At 39.3% G+C, this 19,412-nt stretch overlaps 2 protein-coding genes across 2 annotated transcripts; both read right to left on the bottom strand.

Moving 5' to 3' along the window:
- Nucleotides 1-837: 837 nt before the first annotated feature.
- LOC148200432 (uncharacterized) lies at nt 838-3,694 on the bottom strand. The gene is made up of 2 exons (XM_088114188.1): nt 1,424-3,694; nt 838-1,342 (listed from the first exon to the last, which is right to left on the bottom strand). The coding sequence occupies exons 1-2, from the start codon at nt 3,655-3,657 to the stop codon at nt 1,030-1,032; spliced, it is 2,547 nt and encodes an 848-aa protein (XP_087970314.1). The 5' UTR covers nt 3,658-3,694; the 3' UTR covers nt 838-1,029.
- Nucleotides 3,695-4,878: 1,184 nt separating this feature from the next.
- LOC124839510 (uncharacterized) lies at nt 4,879-15,160 on the bottom strand. Its single transcript, XM_088112950.1, has 2 exons — nt 14,922-15,160; nt 4,879-5,266 (listed from the first exon to the last, which is right to left on the bottom strand). The coding sequence occupies exons 1-2, from the start codon at nt 15,158-15,160 to the stop codon at nt 4,879-4,881; spliced, it is 627 nt and encodes a 208-aa protein (XP_087969076.1).
- Between the last annotated feature and the right edge of the window lie 4,252 nt (nt 15,161-19,412).

Raw genomic sequence — 19,412 nt, 5'->3', positions numbered from 1 at the left:
CAATATTCAGAAAAGGTCACTTCTTCTTAACCTGAAACTGAGAAATCAAACATGTGGTACATATCATCACCTTAAGAATTCAACCATGAGTCAATTATACATTTGACTAATTGATATCCTCGTCTAAATGGTTTGTAGCCAATTGAACATATTCATTGTCATTACTATAAAATTTGTCCAACTCTTGATCTTGGTATGGTTCGTTTTCATATAACTCTTCTTGTACCTCTTCTCCAATTTCATACAAATCTCTTGGCTTTACATGCACAGCAACACTCCATCCTTTATTAACCACATCATCAACATAATATACCATTTGTGCTTGAGATGCCTCAATATAAGGTTCATGTTCTTCACGGTTTCCAAGGTGAATAAGTCTATCAAAGTTAACACAATTAAAATTCCATTCATCCTTTTTATATCCTCTCTCTCGTGTAGTATCTACCCACTTACACTTGAAAAGAACAACTTTGAATCGACCATAATAATTAAGCTCAATAATATCCTCCAACTTTCCATAATAGGATAAGTCTGCTTGCCTTAAGTTCCTATCAACAGCACTTGAAACACAAGCTGTATTAGATGTTAAAAAGACACCACTATTTTGTGTTCTCAATCCCTCATCACGACTCAATGTTCAAAATTTGAACCCATTGATGTTGTAAGCAGTAAATCTTCTAGCATTATCCAATGGACCTCGTGCTAGAAACTTCAAGTCAGTAGACATTGAATTTATTGTTTCTGGATTCATCATCTAAATAAGGAAATAATGTTAGATATAATTAAAAGAAAACTTGTTAAGTAAGAGAAAGTGTTCTATTTGATCACCCACCCGCCTTTGAAACCAATCAACAAACTCTTTAAACACTCTAGTTTCTATCTCAGTAGTTGAAGGTCGCCTTCCTCTTGATCTTCTTTTCATTAGATCTCTAAATTCACTACAAAAATTAATTACATTATATGCATAAAATACAAGAATAATGTAGTTCAATTTGTTGAACTATAAATCACACACTTAATGTAGTGTACTTACTCAACAAACGGTGTGACTATCGCACAATTTAAAAGCACGTATCGATGGGCTTGTAGCTTTTGCATATGAGTTAAAGTAAACATTGAGGAACCTCCTACCACCTTCCCACCTAGTGGGAATATAGATGAAACAAAACACTCATTATCATCTGGGTTATCACAAACACGTCGTTGTCTATTGAACCTTGTCTCTATATCTTCAATGTATCTAGAACAAAATGTAAGAGACTCTTCAGCTAAGTATCCCTCAGCTATAGAACCTTCTGGTTGTGCCTTGTTTCGTACAAAGGTCTTTAAATGACCTAATTCCCTATAATAATGATAAATAATTACATTAAATAAATTGGATACTATAATATCATACCTTGAACTAAAAGTAGTTAGCAATTACCTCTCTATAGGATACATATATCGATAATGAACTGGACCTCCAAGCTTTGCTTCCTCTACCAAATGGATAGTTAAATGAACCATAACTGTGAAGAATGATGGTGGGAATAACATCTCTAAGTGGCAAAGTGTAACCACAATACGATTTTGAAGCATTTCAAGGTCTTCAACAGTTAAGCTTTTACTACAAAGAGCCTTAAAGAATGAGCAAAACTCCACCAAGGTTGCAGTGACATGGTTTGGTAACAAATTACGTATTGCCAATGGAAGTAATTGCTCCATAATAATATGACAATCGTGACTTTTTAGTCCTGATATTTTTTGTTGAACATCATCAACACATCTAGAAATGTTACTTGAGTAACCATCAGGTACTAAAACATTTTTCAAAGTTTTGAGAAACAACTTTTTCGTATCACGAGTTAGTGAAAACAAAGCAAGGTGGTATTTTCCATTATCATCTGGCCAAAGATCCTGTCTTATGCCCATTTCCTTCAAATCTTTCCTTGCATTAAGATTGTCTTTGGATTTAGGCTTTTCATTCAACAAAGTATAGATTAAATTGTCAAATACATTCTTTTCAATGTGCATGAAGTCTAAATTGTGACGTAACAAATTAGACTCCCAATATGGAAGTTCAAAGAAAATGCTTCTTTTATTCCACTGTTTAACTTCTTGTCTACATCTTTTTCCTCTACCATCCAAATGAATTCCTCTCCCGAATGTAACATTAATATTTTCCACTTGCCTAAAAATGTCAGATCCAAATAATTTTAGTGGTGGATTTCGTTCTTCAGTGCTTCCATCAAAGCGAACACGATTCAATCTAAATCTATGGTTTCTACTTAAAAAGCGACGATGTCCCATAAAACACCACTTCCTACTATGAGGAAGACGACAAGGTTCTGCATCAAAGTTACAAGTAGGGCAAGCTAAACCTGTGTGTGTGTTCCAACCAGATAAAATACCAAGGCCAGGGAAGTCACTAATTGTCCACATAAGAGCTGCTCGCATTCTAAAAGTTTCATTCAATGAAGAATCAAAGGTCTCCACCCCATCATTCCATAGCTCACGTAACTCATCCACAAGGGGTTGTAAGTACACATCAATACTATTTCCAGGCATCTGCTTACCTGGAATGATCATGGACAGGATCAATGAGGTGTGCTTCATACAAAGCCAAGGTGGAAGATTGTATGGAATTAAAAACACTGGCCAAATACTATAAGTAGAACTCATAGTGCCAAAAGGATTAAAACCATCACTGGCAAGGCCTAAGCGAACATTTCGAGGATCTAAAGCAAATTCAGGATGCATTACACTAAATGTCTTCCATGCCTCACCATCCCTTGGATGCCTTATAACTCCATCCTTGTTCTCTGAAGAATGCCATCTCATATGCTCTGCAGTCTTAGAGCACATAAACAATCTTTGCAATCTTGGTTTCAAAGGAAAGTAACGTAAAACTTTTGCAGGTTGCTTTTTTTTCTTCTTTGGGTTCCATCTAGATGTACCACAATGTTTGCATGTTTGCAAATCTTTTTCATCATCTCTTAAATATAACATACAATGATTCGGACATGCATCTATTTTGGTATAGTTAAGACCAAGTTTGTTGATGATTTTCTTAGCCTCATAAAAAGAAAGAGGCAACTTTGCTTCACTAAATGCATCTCTTAGCAAATCTAGGATCATAGTCATTGCCTTGTCACTTAATCCACACAAAACCTTGATATGATATAATTTGATTACAAATTCTAATTTTGTGTACTTGCTCCCATCACACAATATTTGATTTCCGTCATTGACAAACTCATTAAATTCATTATGATTCTCCCTTGGCCTTTCATTACTAACATCATCTTCACCCAATGGTTGTGATCTGCCTGTATTAGTACCTTCTTGCCTATAATGTCCCAATGCTTCATTTATCATTGTTTCCATTGCATTTTCAAAATGAAATGCCTCTTGTGACTCATCTTCATTTCTAGAAATATCTTGTCTTTGCCTTTCACCATGAAGATTCCAAATAACATAATTTATGGGAAATTGTTTTAAAATCAAGTGCTCTTCAACTATGCCTCTAGTTTGCCATTTCACAAACCCACATTTGGGGCATGGACATCGAATTGTGTCTCCAGAAGCTCCATTCTCAAAAGCAAAATCTAAGAATTTTTCTAAACCAATTGAGTATTCAACTGTATTTCGAGGCTTAGTTATCCAAGACTTATCCATTCAAAAATATTCCTAAACAAACTTAAATACACTAACACATAAGAAATAATACAATATTAATGGAAAATAAAAACAAATAATGAATTAAAAAAAATTAAACACTTGTTTCTACTAACCTTGATAACTGTGAGATTGCAATACTTAAAAGAGAAACCTACAACATCAATTAAGTAGTTTTTTGTTATGACAATTTCATTCCCAAAATATAACAAAAAATACACAATCATATAACAAAAGATACAAAAATGCGTATTGTAAACATTACCAAATGAAAGTATCATTATATCCCACACCCATTCTTTTATCAGTTTGAATAATGCATGCATACTTTAATTAATCTTCAATATATCTGTTCTCCCAGAATAAATTTCCCTCAAATTTATTCTAGCTCAGATTCAAGGATAAACTATTTCCTCTGTTATTTTCTAATTCTCTCTTATCTTTCTGCATACATAACCTTTAAAAAAAATGCATTTTTACGTAAATCATTCATGTATATCAATATTGTGAATCTGTGACTACTGGCACAAAACATAAGCACATGTGCAATTATACCTACCACCCCACGAATCATATGAATATTGGTTATTAATTAGAAAAACAATTATTATTTAATATAATATGCTTGCAATATTAATTGTTTTTTAACAATTACAAATTTTCATTTCACTCTTCCAAAATAAATTCTGAATCCCAATACGGGAGAATGGGTTTCTAGACATTGGACATTGATACATGAAAAACGACCATGGTTTTATGATCACTGGGCTACCTAGATTATGATTTGCCTTCCTTCAACACGTGAACTTAAATCCGTTCACACCAAGGTTGTCTCCTTTTTTAACATATTTGCACAAATCAAAAGCACCAGTTTCATTGACTTGGCAATAGCCAAAGGGCTTTTGGTCAACTTGACCTTGTAACTATTATTATCCATACAGGATTCCATCAACACGTTATTATGTCAAATATATTTGTAAGACTAAATATTGATTTAATAAAAAAGCAACATAGTTAACTGATATATCTGTAAATTAAATATATTAATTGAGATGGAATGGAACACCCATAAAGTATTTTAAAATAAAAAATAGAAGTGTAACATAGAGTTTAGGAAGGTTGCTCACATCACACCCATCAAGGATTGTAAGTACATCAATGGTAGTGGTGATGGATAGTGTATCAGTAACATGATCAATGATAGAATCTACCACAAGATCATTATAAAGGACAATATAAATGATAAAAATCAGTATATTTAAAATATTGAAGCCTTGGTGTTTGAAGCTCAAAGACACAGTCACCTTGAAACTTCCCAGACACTCTACAATCTGATATATTTAAGTCTACAAGGTGGGAGACACAGATTTTGAAGGTATTGAATTCACCATAATACGTACAACTAACCAAATACAGAGATTCCAAATTGACACAACCCTTAAATGGATCAAAAGGGCTTTCCGATTCACACACAAATTCACAACCATAGAGGTATAGGTGGTTAAGAGAAGGAAGATCGAAATTTGTGATCTCACTGAATATATAAGAAAGTTTGAGAGTAGTGAGAGATGTACATACAGAGAGTTTAGGAAGGTTGCTCACATCACACCTGTAACATCCCAAAATATAGTGATAACCATAATCAGAATTAATTACATTAATCATTAAAACAGTGCAGTCTTTACAAAAAGATACGAGGTCCAAAACGTCGAACGTTTTAAAATACAAAAATGTAATGTAGCCGGCGGTATCCAAATTCTAAGACTAAACAAAAATACTATCAGCTACTACATGTCGAGCACTCTAGGGCTCGACCTTAATCCCTACTTCAACCGGTCCAACATCTTCCGAAATTTCTTCTGCCAGCGCCTCTTCCAGCAGCTCACTTCCATCTGCTCCCATCCACATGGATGATCATCGCAAGGACAAGACGGACGTACAAAGACAATCGACAACACAAAGAAGAGAACACAGGGTAAGCTTATGTAATTTAATTCACACATTAAAGTATCAATTCAATCTAGTCAAACATACCAGAATGATTCAACATAAATAAATAAACAAATATCCAACAACTATTTCTAGACGGACCGTCCGGACTGTATGAATCTGTGTAGCTACAGGCGTCCTTGCACCCGAGTGGTGTAGTAACTGGGATACACTCGACAGCTACCACTCGAGGTTAGTCCGTTCTTACGTCGCCCATGTTAACTTATGGACTAAGGACCTCCTGCCATTCCCACACATGAACCACTCTCCTCTAAGTGAAGACGAGTGTCACGGAATATCAGGATGGACCAAGCCAGCATTAGCATGCCCACAGTCATACTTTACCAAATTCCACATTCAACATATGTGAGTCGTTCCTCCCTGGAACGCTCGTACAACATTCATAAACGTTTAATCATCTCATATAATGTTCATCATTCAAAATCTTTCACTTTTATTTTCATTTTTGTCTTTCAGTCCGAGTATGTAAATAATCAAACTTTCAGCCCTCTTTATAACGAGGACAACCGTGAGGAACGAGACTGAAGAATTTACCCTGTTCCAAAATAAAGTAATACTGACTACCAGATAGATGAACGACCTGTATTAACACGGTGTTCGACACTGTCGGTCGACACAGATGAATGATCTGAATTACAAGGGTGCTCGACACTGTCGGTCGACACAGATGGACGATCTGTATTATCAAGGGTGCTCGACACTGTCGATCGACACAGATGAATGATATGTATTTCAAGGATGCTCGACACTGTCGGTCGACACAGATGGACGATCTGTATTATCAAGGGTGCTCGACACTGTCGATCGACACAGATGAATGATCTGTATTTCAAGGATGCTCGACACTGTCGGTCGACACAAATGGATGATCTGTATTATCAAGGGTGCTCGACACTGTCGATCGACACAGATGAATGATCTGTATTTCAAGGATGCTCGACACTGTCGGTCGACACAGATGGACGATCTGTATTATCAAGGGTGCTCGACACTGTTGATTATAAGTTCTAAGTAAAAGACCTACATAGCTCATGCTCGACCAGAATCCTTCCCAATGAAAGTATTCCAATTCAAAGAAGTTTACTAGAACACCAAACGGTCGAGAACCGTTTAATGTCGGACATACGTTATCATAGGGAAGTTGATATTCAAGTTTCACTTACATTCTCTCGTTCCTAAGCATGTATATTTCGTATTCATACACGTCACTCATATCATACATTTCAACCAACATATATCATATTCATTTAGTAAAGCAACGTTCGACCATGCATACTCAATCGACATACATCTCATACATTCAGTTCATATCATGTTTACATACAACATACAAGTATAAATTAAATTACTAAGCTTCCGTTACCTGGATAGCAGTGTACTCCCGAAAAGCAAGGTTTTGTTCGACCTCTAACAGCGTTCTACCCTCAGGTTTCGCTCAACAACTTTCCCTTAATCTAAAACACCAGAAATCAGAAACAACTCAGACCTCTACCCCATGCCTGCAACTGAATCTTAGTTTGCATGTACTACAGAACAAACGTTCAGATCAACGTCCAGAGTCGAGTGACTTACCGGTTACAGAACTAGGATCTGTTCGGTTCGGATTGAAGCTCACGGTGCCAGGAACGTTCCTACGGTTCTGAAACGTGATCGGAGAAGAAGGTGATGAGTTACAGTAAAGAGAAGGTGAGGGTTTCTAGAGAGAAGTTGGAGAAAACGAAAGGTTGGGTTCTGAGGAAGAAGATGAATGGTGCAGGTGAGAGAGAGTTTTCAAAAATTCTAAGTGTGTTAAACTCACGTTCGTTCGAACGAACGTCTCCCAAGTTGACACCTGCACACCAATTCTGAAATGGGAAGCTTCTCCCGCGACAGGTTGCGTGTGTGCATGCAGTGTTTGGTACGTTTTTAATGTTTCAGAGAAATGATGGGCGTGGCTTTCCGTGTATGCCAGAGAGGGAGGGGATCAGATTAGGTAGTGGGTTTTAATGGCTGAGAAATGATGTGGCGTGCATTAATGGTGAGGATGTCAGAAATTATCTTTGCTAAATATCAAGGGTCTTACATTCTCCCTAACTACAAAAATTTTCGTCCTCGAAAATTAAAAACTTACCCGTAAACAAGTGTGGATACAAGTCCCTCATGGCGCTCTCCACTTCCCACGTTGAGTCACCAGTTCTTGCGTCCCATAACACTTTCACCATTCGAACAGCTTTCTTCTTGTAATATCTAGTATTGCTTTCTTCAATTCGCACAGGCTGCAACTCCAACATTCGATCTGGGCGCAATTGGACGTCTTCCAGCTCCAAAACATGAGAAGGATTGGGTATGTACTTCCGGAGTTGGGAAACGTGGAAGACAGGATGAAGATTCGAGAGTTGAGGAGGCAATGCTAGCTCGTACGCTACTGGGCCAATCTTCCTTAGTATTTGATAGGGTCCGACGAACTTCGGGGATAATTTCTTTGGCCGCATAGCTCTGCCGACTCCCGTGGTTGGATTCAGTCTAAGGAATACGTGATCGCCAGCTTGGAACTCTAACGGTCTTCTTCTCTTGTCGGCATAGGACTTCTGCCTGCTCCTCGACGTTTTCAACCTCTCCTGGATTAACTTCACTTTTTCTGTCGTCTGCTGGATAAGTTCGGGTCCAGTTAGCACGTTCTCTCCTTCCTGGAACCAGCAAGTGGTGTTCGACACTTCCTCCCATAAAGTGCTTCAAACGGTGCCATTCCAATACTCGCCTGGAAACTGTTGTTGTACGTGAACTCCACTAGCGGCAGGACCTCATCCCAGGCGCCTAAGTGATCTAGGACGCACGTTCTCAGCAAATCTTCCAGCGTTTGGATGGTCCGTTCAGACTGGCCGTCCGTCTGAGGGTGATAAGCCGAACTCATTTGTAACTTACTACCGAGCTCGCTTTGAAGTGACTGCCAAAACCGTGAAGTGAACCTTGTGTCTCGGTCAGAAATTATGCTCGACGGCACTCCATGCAGACGAACAATTTCTTGAATGTAGAGCTTGGCTAGATTGGTCATCGACATCTTCAAATTTACTGCCAGGAAATGGGCGCTCTTCGTCAGTCGATCCACGATCACCCAAATTGAGTCATGATTTCTGATCGTACGTGGTAGGTGAGTCACGAAGTCCATGGATATGCTATCCCACTTCCATTCGGGAATCTCCAACTGCTGAAGTAAGCCGCCTGGTCGTTGGTGTTCAACCTTTGCACACTGGCAAGTTAAACATGATGCCACAAAACGAGCGACATCACTCTTCATTCCAGGCCACCAAAATGATTTCCGGAGGTCTTGATACATCTTGGTCATGCCAGGATGCATGTTAAGATGGCTGTGATGACCTTCCTCCAGAATAATTCTCTTCAGATCTCCATCATTCAGAATGCACGTCCGGCCCTGATAACGTAAGAAACCGTCCGTTCCAGTGTTAAACTCTTTGGCCTGATCCGTACCGAGGGCATTAAATATCTTCACTAACTCTTCATCCTCTCGTTGCTTCGTTCTGATCCGCTCAAACACGTCGCTGGATATTCTAAGGTTACAACACTTGATACTGTTCGACTCCAGCTCGAATTGTAACCTTAGGTCTCTAAAGCTTTCCACCAAACTCAGCTCGCGCACCATCATGGACGACACATGTACCACTTTTCTGCTTAGAGCGTCCGCTACCACGTTCGCCTTTCCTGGATGGTAGAGTAGCTCGAAATCATAATCCTTCAAGAACTCAAGCCACCTCCTCTGCCTCATATTCAACTCCTTCTGATCAAAGAGGTACTTGAGACTCTTGTGATCACTGAAAACTTGGAACGTAGGTCCGTACAAGTAATGTCTCCAAATCTTCAGTGCAAAAACGACCGCTGCTAACTCCAGGTCGTGCGTTGGGTAGTTCTTCTCGTGACTTTTCAATTGTCGAGAGGCGTACGCCACTGCTCGTCTCTCTTGCATCAGCACACAGCCCAAACCTTGATGAGAGGCATCGCAATAGACTTCGAATGGTTTGGCAGTGTCTGGAATCGCTAAAACCGGAGCGCTCGTCAACCTCCGCTTAAGCTCCTGGAAACTCTCTTCACACCGATCGGTCCAAGCGAACGGGTGATCCTTGCGTGTGAGCTGTGTTAGTGGTGCTACTATCTTGGAAAATCCTTCAATGAAGCGTCGATAGTAGCCCGCGAGACCAACGAAACCCCTTACTTCCGTGACCGAACGCGGACTTTCCCATTCCATAACTGCTAGTACCTTTGCCGGGTCCACAGAGATTCCTTCAGCCGACACAATGTGCCCCAAGAACTGTACGCTTTTCATCCAAAATTCACACTTTGATAACTTGGCGTACAGTTCCTTCTCCCTCAACACGCCAAGTACAAACCGCAAGTGTTCTTCATGCTCTTCATGGCTCTTGGAGTAAATCAGGATATCATCAATGAAGACCACTACAAACTTGTCCAGATATGGTCGGAATATCCTGTTCATGTAGTCCATGAAGATTGCTGGCGCGTTCGTCACACCAAACGGCATCACTACATATTCGTAGTGTCCATAACGAGACCTGAAACCAGTCTTCTGGATGTCGCTCTCCTTCACCCTGATCTGATGATATCCCGAACGCAAATCAATCTTAGAAAACACCGTCGCCCCATGCAGTTGATCCAATAAATCATCTATCCTTGGCAGTGGGTACTTATTCTTGATGGTCAGCTTGTTCAATTGTCTGTAGTCTATACATAACCGAGAGCTGCCATCCTTCTTTTTCACCAAGAGCACAGGCGCTCCCCATGGTGATACGCTCGGCCTGATAAAGTTCTTCTTCATTAGCTCTTCAATCTGCTTTTTGAGTTCAACCAGTTCTGCAGGCGCCATCCGATATGGTTGAACAGAGATAGGTGCTGCTGTCGTCACCAAGTCAATAGTGAATTCAATTTCACGAACCAGAGGCAGTCTAGGGATATCTTCCGGAAAAACATCAGGGAATTCGTCCACTACCTTGGACGATCGTTCCTCATTCGCATTCACAACTCCACTGTCTTCGTGCGTCATGATGAGGAAACAGCTGGCGCCTTCCATAATATCTTCCTTCAGCTGACCGAACGTCACTGAAAGAACTTCCTCTACTTCACCAGGAAAGATTAATTTCTTCGCTCCACAATCTATGAGAATGCGATTGGTATTCAGCCAATCCATTCCCAAAATTACCTCTAATTCTTTTAGAGGCAAACATATGAGGTTCACCTTGTATCTATGTCCTTCTACCTCAATAGGACATCTAACACACACAGTAGATGTCCTGATCTCACCAGCTGCTGGGGTCGACACCACCAGATCAAACTGCATCTCGCTCTCAGCTATTCCCAACTTATCAACGCACGCCTTCGAGATGAAGGAGTGTGTCGCCCTCGAATCAAACAATACACAACATTGCTTTCCATAAATCAAGCAGGTACTGGTGATGAGCGTACCTGAACTCGCTGCTTCCGCTCCAGTAATGGCATACAGACGCCCGACAACTTGGGCTCGACCACCTCTCCCTTGTTGGTTCCTTCGAGCGTTCGGCGGCCTCATAACAGCGCGTCCGCCCATATTGCATTCACTCTCCAGATGTCCATTTCTTCTACATCGAGTGCAGAATTTACCTCCCATCAGCTGTGGGCAGGAAGAACGGTAGTGTGGTCCCCCACACTGGAAACAAGTTACGTTCACCTGTCCAGACTATCCGACAGGAACGATTGCTTGTGATCCGCCTGCATGAGATGGTTGACTAGGACGAGCGTACGGAGTCCTCCTCTGAACCATACCTCCCCTGGACACTATCGGTCCCCTACTCACTTGTTGTTGTTTCTTATGTCGTTCAGCTTCCGCCATGTTCTTCTCCAACACTTTGGCCCTCTCAACCATGGCAGGAAACGTTCTTATGCACAAACTTGAAATCATAACTTTCAAATCACTCCTTAGGCCGTTCTCAAACTTCCGACATTGCCACTCTTCACTGGTGGCCATAGTATTGAACCTCACCAAGTGCTTGAACTTATTTGTATATTCTGAAACCGACATTCCTCCTTGCACCAGTTGCAAAAATTCCACTTCTTTAGCAAAACGGACGCTATCCGGGAAGTACTCCTCATAGAATTTGCTTCTGAAAACTTCCCAAGTAACAGGTCTGTGAGCGTCCGTCAGTATAGCTTTCGCGTTCGACCACCAATGGCTTGCTTCTCCAGTAAGCAAATACTCCGTGAAAGCCAAACGATTCTCATCTGGACACCTCTTAGCATTGTAAATCCGTTCCATATCCTGCAGCCACTGATCCGCCTCATCCGGAAGACCCTTCCCACTAAACTTGGCCGGATGGTGTTGAAGAAAATTTTCCAAACTCCACTCGGTATGATGAACAGCATTGGAAGAGGACGCTCCCGGCGTGCCTCTGGTGGCGGCAATGAGTTCCATTAATTGTCTCTGAGTAGCTTCGGAGTTCTCGCGTGCGGCCTCAAGACTTCTTAAAGCAGCTGTGTTCTGCTCCATTAGTGTAGCATTTTGTTGTTGCAACCGTTCGATCACGGTTTCCAACAATCTGGCACTGTAGGTCGTATCCGATCCATTGGGTGGTGGAGGAGGAGGAAGTCTAGGCGCCATTTGTTCTCTGAGCCAGAGAAAAACGAACGTTAGTGATGTGTAAGAGTTAAAACAATAACTCACCAAACATATAATAAGCACACAGCAAAAACACAGTGCACTCATATCCTACAGTGTCCTTTTTATAGAACAAAACTGCTCTGATACCACTAATGTAACATCCCAAAATATAGTGATAACCATAATCAGAATTAATTACATTAATCATTAAAACAGTGCAGTCTTTACAAAAAGATACGAGGTCCAAAACGTCGAACGTTTTAAAATACAAAAATGTAATGTAGCCGACGGTATCCAAATTCTAAGACTAAACAAAAATACTATCAGCTACTACATGTCGAGCACTCTAGGGCTCGACCTTAATCCCTACTTCAACCGGTCCAACATCTTCCGAAATTTCTTCTGCCAGCGCCTCTTCCAGCAGCTCACTTCCATCTGCTCCCATCCACATGGATGATCATCGCAAGGACAAGACAGACGTACAAAGACAATCGACAACACAAAGAAGAGAACACAGGGTAAGCTTATGTAATTTAATTCACACATTAAAGTATCAATTCAATCCAGTCAAACATACCAGAATGATTCAACATAAATAAATAAACAAATATCCAACAACTATTTCTAGACGGACCGTCCGGACTGTATGAATCTGTGTAGCTACAGGCGTCCTTGCACCCGAGTGGTGTAGTAACTGGGATACACTCGACAGCTACCACTCGAGGTTAGTCCGTTCTTACGTCGCCCATGTTAACTTATGGACTAAGGACCTCCTGCCATTCCCACACATGAACCACTCTCCTCTAAGTGAAGACGAGTGTCACGGAATATCAGGATGGACCAAGCCAGCATTAGCATGCCCACAGTCATACTTTACCAAATTCCACATTCAACATATGTGAGTCGTTCCTCCCTGGAACGCTCGTACAACATTCATAAACGTTTAATCATCTCATATAATGTTCATCATTCAAAATCTTTCACTTTTATTTTCATTTTTGTCTTTCAGTCCGAGTATGTAAATAATCAAACTTTCAGCCCTCTTTATAACGAGGACAACCGTGAGGAACGAGACTGAAGAATTTACCCCGTTCCAAAATAAAGTAATACTGACTACCAGATAGATGAACGACCTGTATTAACACGGTGTTCGACACTGTCGGTCGACACAGATGAATGATCTAAATTACAAGGGTGCTCGACACTGTCGGTCGAGAGAGATGGACGATCTGTATTATCAAGGGTGCTCGACACTGTCGATCGACACAGATGAATGATCTGTATTTCAAGGATGCTCGACACTGTCGGTCGACACAGATGGACGATCTGTATTATCAAGGGTGCTCGACACTGTCGATCGACACAGATGAATGATCTGTATTTCAAGGATGCTCGACACTGTCGGTCGACACAGATGGATGATCTGTATTATCAAGGGTGCTCGACACTGTCGATCGACACAGATGAATGATCTGTATTTCAAGGATGCTCGACACTGTCGGTCGACACAGATGGACGATCTGTATTATCAAGGGTGCTCGACACTGTTGATTATAAGTTCTAAGTAAAAGACCTACATAGCTCATGCTCGACCAGAATCCTTCCCAATGAAAGTATTCCAATTCAAAGAAGTTTACTAGAACACCAAACGGTCGAGAACCGTTTAATGTCGGACATACGTTATCATAGGGAAGTTGATATTCAAGTTTCACTTACATTCTCTCGTTCCTAAGCATGTATATTTCGTATTCATACACGTCACTCATATCATACATTTCAACCAACATATATCATATTCATTTAGTAAAGCAACGTTCGACCATGCATACTCAATCGACATACATCTCATACATTCAGTTCCTATCATGTTTACATACAACATACAAGTATAAATTAAATTACTAAGCTTCCCTTACCTGGATAGCAGTGTACTCCCGAAAAGCAAGGTTTTGTTCGACCTCTAACAGCGTTCTACCCTCAGGTTTCGCTCAACAACTTTCCCTTAATCTAAAACACCAGAAATCAGAAACAACTCAGACCTCTACCCCATGCCTGCAACTGAATCTTAGTTTGCATGTACTACAGAACAAACGTTCAGATCAACGTCCAGAGTCGAGTGACTTACCGGTTACAGAACTAGGATCTGTTCGGTTCGGATTGAAGCTCACGGTGCCAGGAACGTTCCTACGGTTCTGAAACGTGATCGGAGAAGAAGGTGATGAGTTACAGTAAAGAGAAGGTGAGGGTTTCTAGAGAGAAGTTGGAGAAAACGAAAGGTTGGGTTCTGAGGAAGAAGATGAATGGTGCAGGTGAGAGAGAGTTTTCAAAAATTCTAAGTGTGTTAAACTCACGTTCGTTCGAACGAACGTCTCCCAAGTTGACACCTGCACACCAATTCTGAAATGGGAAGCTTCTCCCGCGACAGGTTGCGTGTGTGCATGCAGTGTTTGGTACGTTTTTAATGTTTCAGAGAAATGATGGGCGTGGCTTTCCGTGTATGCCAGAGAGGGAGGGGATCAGATTAGGTAGTGGGTTTTAATGGCTGAGAAATGATGTGGCGTGCATTAATGGTGAGGATGTCAGAAATTATCTTTGCTAAATATCAAGGGTCTTACAACACCCAACAAGGATTGTAAGTACATCAATGGTAGTGGTGATGGATAGTGTATCAGTAACATGATCAATGATAGAATCTACCACAAGATCATTATAAAGGACATTATGACAATCTACATTAACATTAAAAACATTGGTGGAAGTATCTCTGCAAGACAAAAAATTATCTAAAAAAACCTCAAATGACATAGCATCTTGGAATGATGAGTCATCCAAGTCTTTTGTTAACTTGAAAGTAAGCATTATTATGAAGTAACCAAAATAGGAAAATTAATACCAAATAAATTCCTAGAAGTAGCTTGAGCGGGAAAGGGGCGAGTAGGATCAACCACAATTACGAATACAACAAAGTGAAATATGAACATTAAGCAATAAACACGTTCTACTTATCTAGAATATAGTTTCATTCGTAAATTAAAAACTGATAATCAAAGTTTTGTTCTGTATTGGCACTCTTGGTTCCCAACTGTTCTATTAGAAAGATTAATTGCAATATCACAAGACGTGGAGGAAACAACATGGACTTTGATAAACCCTAAGATGTTGACTTTGCCGGAAATCCTCACAAAAGTATTTAGGGGCAATGTACCAGATGTGACATCAGAGAAAAGTTGGGAATTGGAGAGCATCATTTTGCTAACAATGCACTTACACAGATACCAAATTTCATTACTATACGTATAACCAAGAGAAATTTAGTCTACACTCCTCAACTAGAATCGGTGAGCTTTATGTAAGGCAATTCAAGGTATGTACACCCATAATCATTGGGATAAGCTTTTTAGCAATTAACTAGGAGTAAACGACCAAAGCACTTGGTGTTAGAGTTAAACCTTAGGAATTGAGGATTCTGCAGAACCTAGGTGTTGCCGGTGCTGGTGCTTTTTTGGCTGGTCATGGCGCTGTTGGTGCTTCGGCTGGTGTGGGGGATGCTGTTGGAGTAGGTAATAGTGGTGAGTCAGCTGGTGGAGATGATGTTGGAGATGAGACCTTGGGAACCGCTGATTTCACAGGTGCAGATGATGTTGGAGATGAGACCTTGGGAACCGCTGATTTCACAGGTGCGGATGATGTTGGAGATGAAACCTTAGGAATTGGGGATTTTGCAGAACCTAGGGTTCAGGTGAGCGGAGTGAGCAGAGTGAGCTGAGCAGAGTGAGCAGAGTGAGAAGACTGAGCTAGGGTTCAGGTGAATTGTAAGAAGATTTTTAGAAGAAAATTAACTTTTAGAAAAATAATGGTTTTAGGCACAGATGGGTTTTAAATCCGGAGGGAATAAAATTTTAGAATTGTTAAAATGAAACTTAGTCTAAAATTTTAGAGGGAAAAATGTAAAAGAATTAGAAGATGATGAATAAAAATATATTTTTATTTAAAGAGGTTATAAACCTCTCTTGAAAGAAATTAAAACCCCCACAAATATTGTCAGTTAGATAATTTAAATTAAACATCTTAAAGTATGTTAATTTGAGGGGGTTTTTTATAACCTCCCCAAAATAACCTCCTCTAAATAAGGTTTTTTTTGTAGTGACAAAAAAAGAAAAACATAGATGTGTAGTACTTATTCCATGACTTAGACATTTATCAACCAATCAAATTCTAGTGTTCAACCATAAATCAACGTGACCCTTACTAATCAATTCTTATACTAAACACTGAACCTTTACCCAATGCTTACAGCAGTCTCACCCGTCCTGCATCTTTACCACTCATGCTAAAGTAGTAGACAACATTAAAACACTAAGAAAAAGTCATAGCCAAGACGTGATCACAATTACCTATCAACCATGTACAGTATGAGCCAAATGCTAGCACTCAGAAACTAAACCACCCCAGAAGTGAAACTTAGAAGAGAATCAAAGTGCTTACTGCCACTCAACACAACCAACCATATGAAAGAAAGATTTATAAAGAAAGCAAACTGCTTTGAAATAAGCATATATTATACCAATGAATAATGAATAGTTACATAATCATATTATCTACATGGAGGAACGAATACCAAAGAGTATAGTACCATATTAAAGAATGACAATTATCATATATATATATATATATATATATATATATATATATATATATATATTACTCTGCCAATAAAAGAGGGGGGAATTTTGAGCCTCTAAAGAAAAAGTATTTTAGGTGCAATGCTAGGTGCATGCAAAATACATAAAAATGTAGAATTGGGTGAGAAAGTTGTAGATGAACTATTTGAGTTAGACCTAGATGAGGGAGGGTATCATGTGTTGCTTGCCAACATGTATGCATGAGCTTCAATACGGGAAAAGGTTGCCAAGGTGGGGACACCTATGGAGAAGAAAGGGATCCAGAAAACTCCTGGTTACAGCTGTTTGGTTGAGTTGAGAAATGAAGTTCATACATTCTAATCAGGAAGTACTAATCATCCTAAATCCAAAAGAATCTATGCATAACTTGACACTCTTGGAGATGAGATCAAGGCTGTTGGGTATGTGCCCGACACAGATTCAATTCATGATGTAGAAGAAGGTGTGAAGGAACAATTTGTCAGAGTGAGAGGCTTGTCATTGCATTTGAACTTCTGAATATAAGTCGTGGCACAACAATACACATTAGGAAGAATCTAAGAGAAATAATTGGGTGTGACTTACGACGGTTCCATCATTTCAAGAATGGAAATTGTTCTTGTTAGGATTATTGGTGAATCAATCGAAACCTTTGTCATCATCAATTTTTGTGTTAATTTTTTACGATGAACTGCAATTTGATTTTATGCAGCTTTTCAACATTATTATTCTGTTCCCTCTTAATGGAATAAATTGTTGTATTCCTACGTACGATACTCATTAACATCTTACAAATAAATTAGTGTTCTCTACACTTTTTCTTGTACCAATTGAATTTTGTTGAATCAACACACCAAACATAAAACTGATCTTGAATATTATCTCACACACCAAACAGACACGACTACTATATATAGGCTCTAAAGCCTTCTGTTGAAGCAACAAAAATAGAATACTAACATATACGGACTACCTTTAGCATTTTTGTAGTAAAACAGTAGGAAATTCTCGTTCCTAAACCATAAACAAAACGAAGCAGTATTATATTGCTTCCCCCACTTAATTTATTGGACGATTCCTAGTAATTTAGGCTACCGATAAGGCTTAGTACCTAGGTATAGTTTTCAAATGCGATTCCTAGTAATTTACTGTTCTACTTTAAACTAATGAAGAATAGTGTACAGAGAACCCCATCAGAGTTTTCCAATGCTACTTGGAATACAACAATATTTTATGTAAACAACAAAAGTAATCTGGTGAAAAGAAAAACAAAAGAACAAAGCGTATTAATACAATAGGAGATATATAACATATGATATGAAAGAAAGTAATATAAGATTTAATAACACGGAAAAGTCATCATATGGTAAGGTATATAGTTTGATCATGGAAATAAGACAAGCAATAATGGAAATAATATAGAGGGAAACCAACACCAAAATATCGACAAATGGTTATTTATTGGTATGAACTAATATGTGGGTCTTGTTGATTTTGACCTGCCAAATAAGATGCCAAATGAATAAATCTGGTCATCCAAGCTCTGCCTTAAGGAATTATAAAATTGGTATAGTAGTAAAAATTGAAAGAATCAGTGGTAAAAATTGTAAGTTTAATTCTTTTTATTAGGATTTAAAAAATATAAGGTTGATTTAAAAGATTTGAAACATAAGTAAAAACAGCACCACTACTGCAGCAACGTCCATATATAGTAACAATTCTCACCATAATCTTAGACCACCAGTACCAGAAGGACACAACACCAGCGAAGGAGGATCCAGGAGATGATTCGTTTCTTGACTCTATGCTATGTTAAAGGAATAGAAAGGGTTTGCCTTAGGACTCTTTGCTATGTTAAAGGAATAGAGCCATAATCAGAAAGAGGAGCCTAAAGTACCTTTTTCAAGCTATCTTTTTTTTAATATCATGGAAGCAGCAGTGATTAAACTTTTATGACTTGGTTTAGTTACACTTGTTCTATGTTTCAAACCAATTCTGAAGGGTTATCAATGTTTAAATATCTGACAAAGCTCACGCCACATGTTTCTACACTATAAGAGGTTGCTTTTCAATCACAATTTTAAGTTTAAATATAACCATGTTCTTGACGAAGAAAACTTGATGGTCTTGCATTAGTGAGACCAAGCCTAGATTTTGTATGTTGTGTGTATTTTGGTCGGGAGAGGGTTCTGAAAGGGCGAATTCAAGTGTTCAAATTCTGCTTGTAAAGGAAAGTTTCTTACTTTTAGCACATAGCTGGACTTTCTTCAAGTGAACATGTTCTTTGCCAGACAAACTTCCACGACCTATGGTTTAATAATGATATTCTCTGAGACATACTAAGGAATATAAAACAAAGGAAAATGTTTCTTTAACAACTTTGTTTGACATTTTTTTACAACAGCCTAGCTCGTGATTCGTCCGTTTTAAATAGGCTTAATATCTCTGAT

This window comes from Vigna umbellata, chromosome 4 (assembly GCF_029865625.1).
Source record: "Vigna umbellata cultivar VRB3 chromosome 4, Vumbellata_1.0, whole genome shotgun sequence".
Taxonomy (NCBI): domain Eukaryota; kingdom Viridiplantae; phylum Streptophyta; class Magnoliopsida; order Fabales; family Fabaceae; genus Vigna; species Vigna umbellata.
This window is presented reverse-complemented; position numbering and strand designations above follow the sequence as displayed.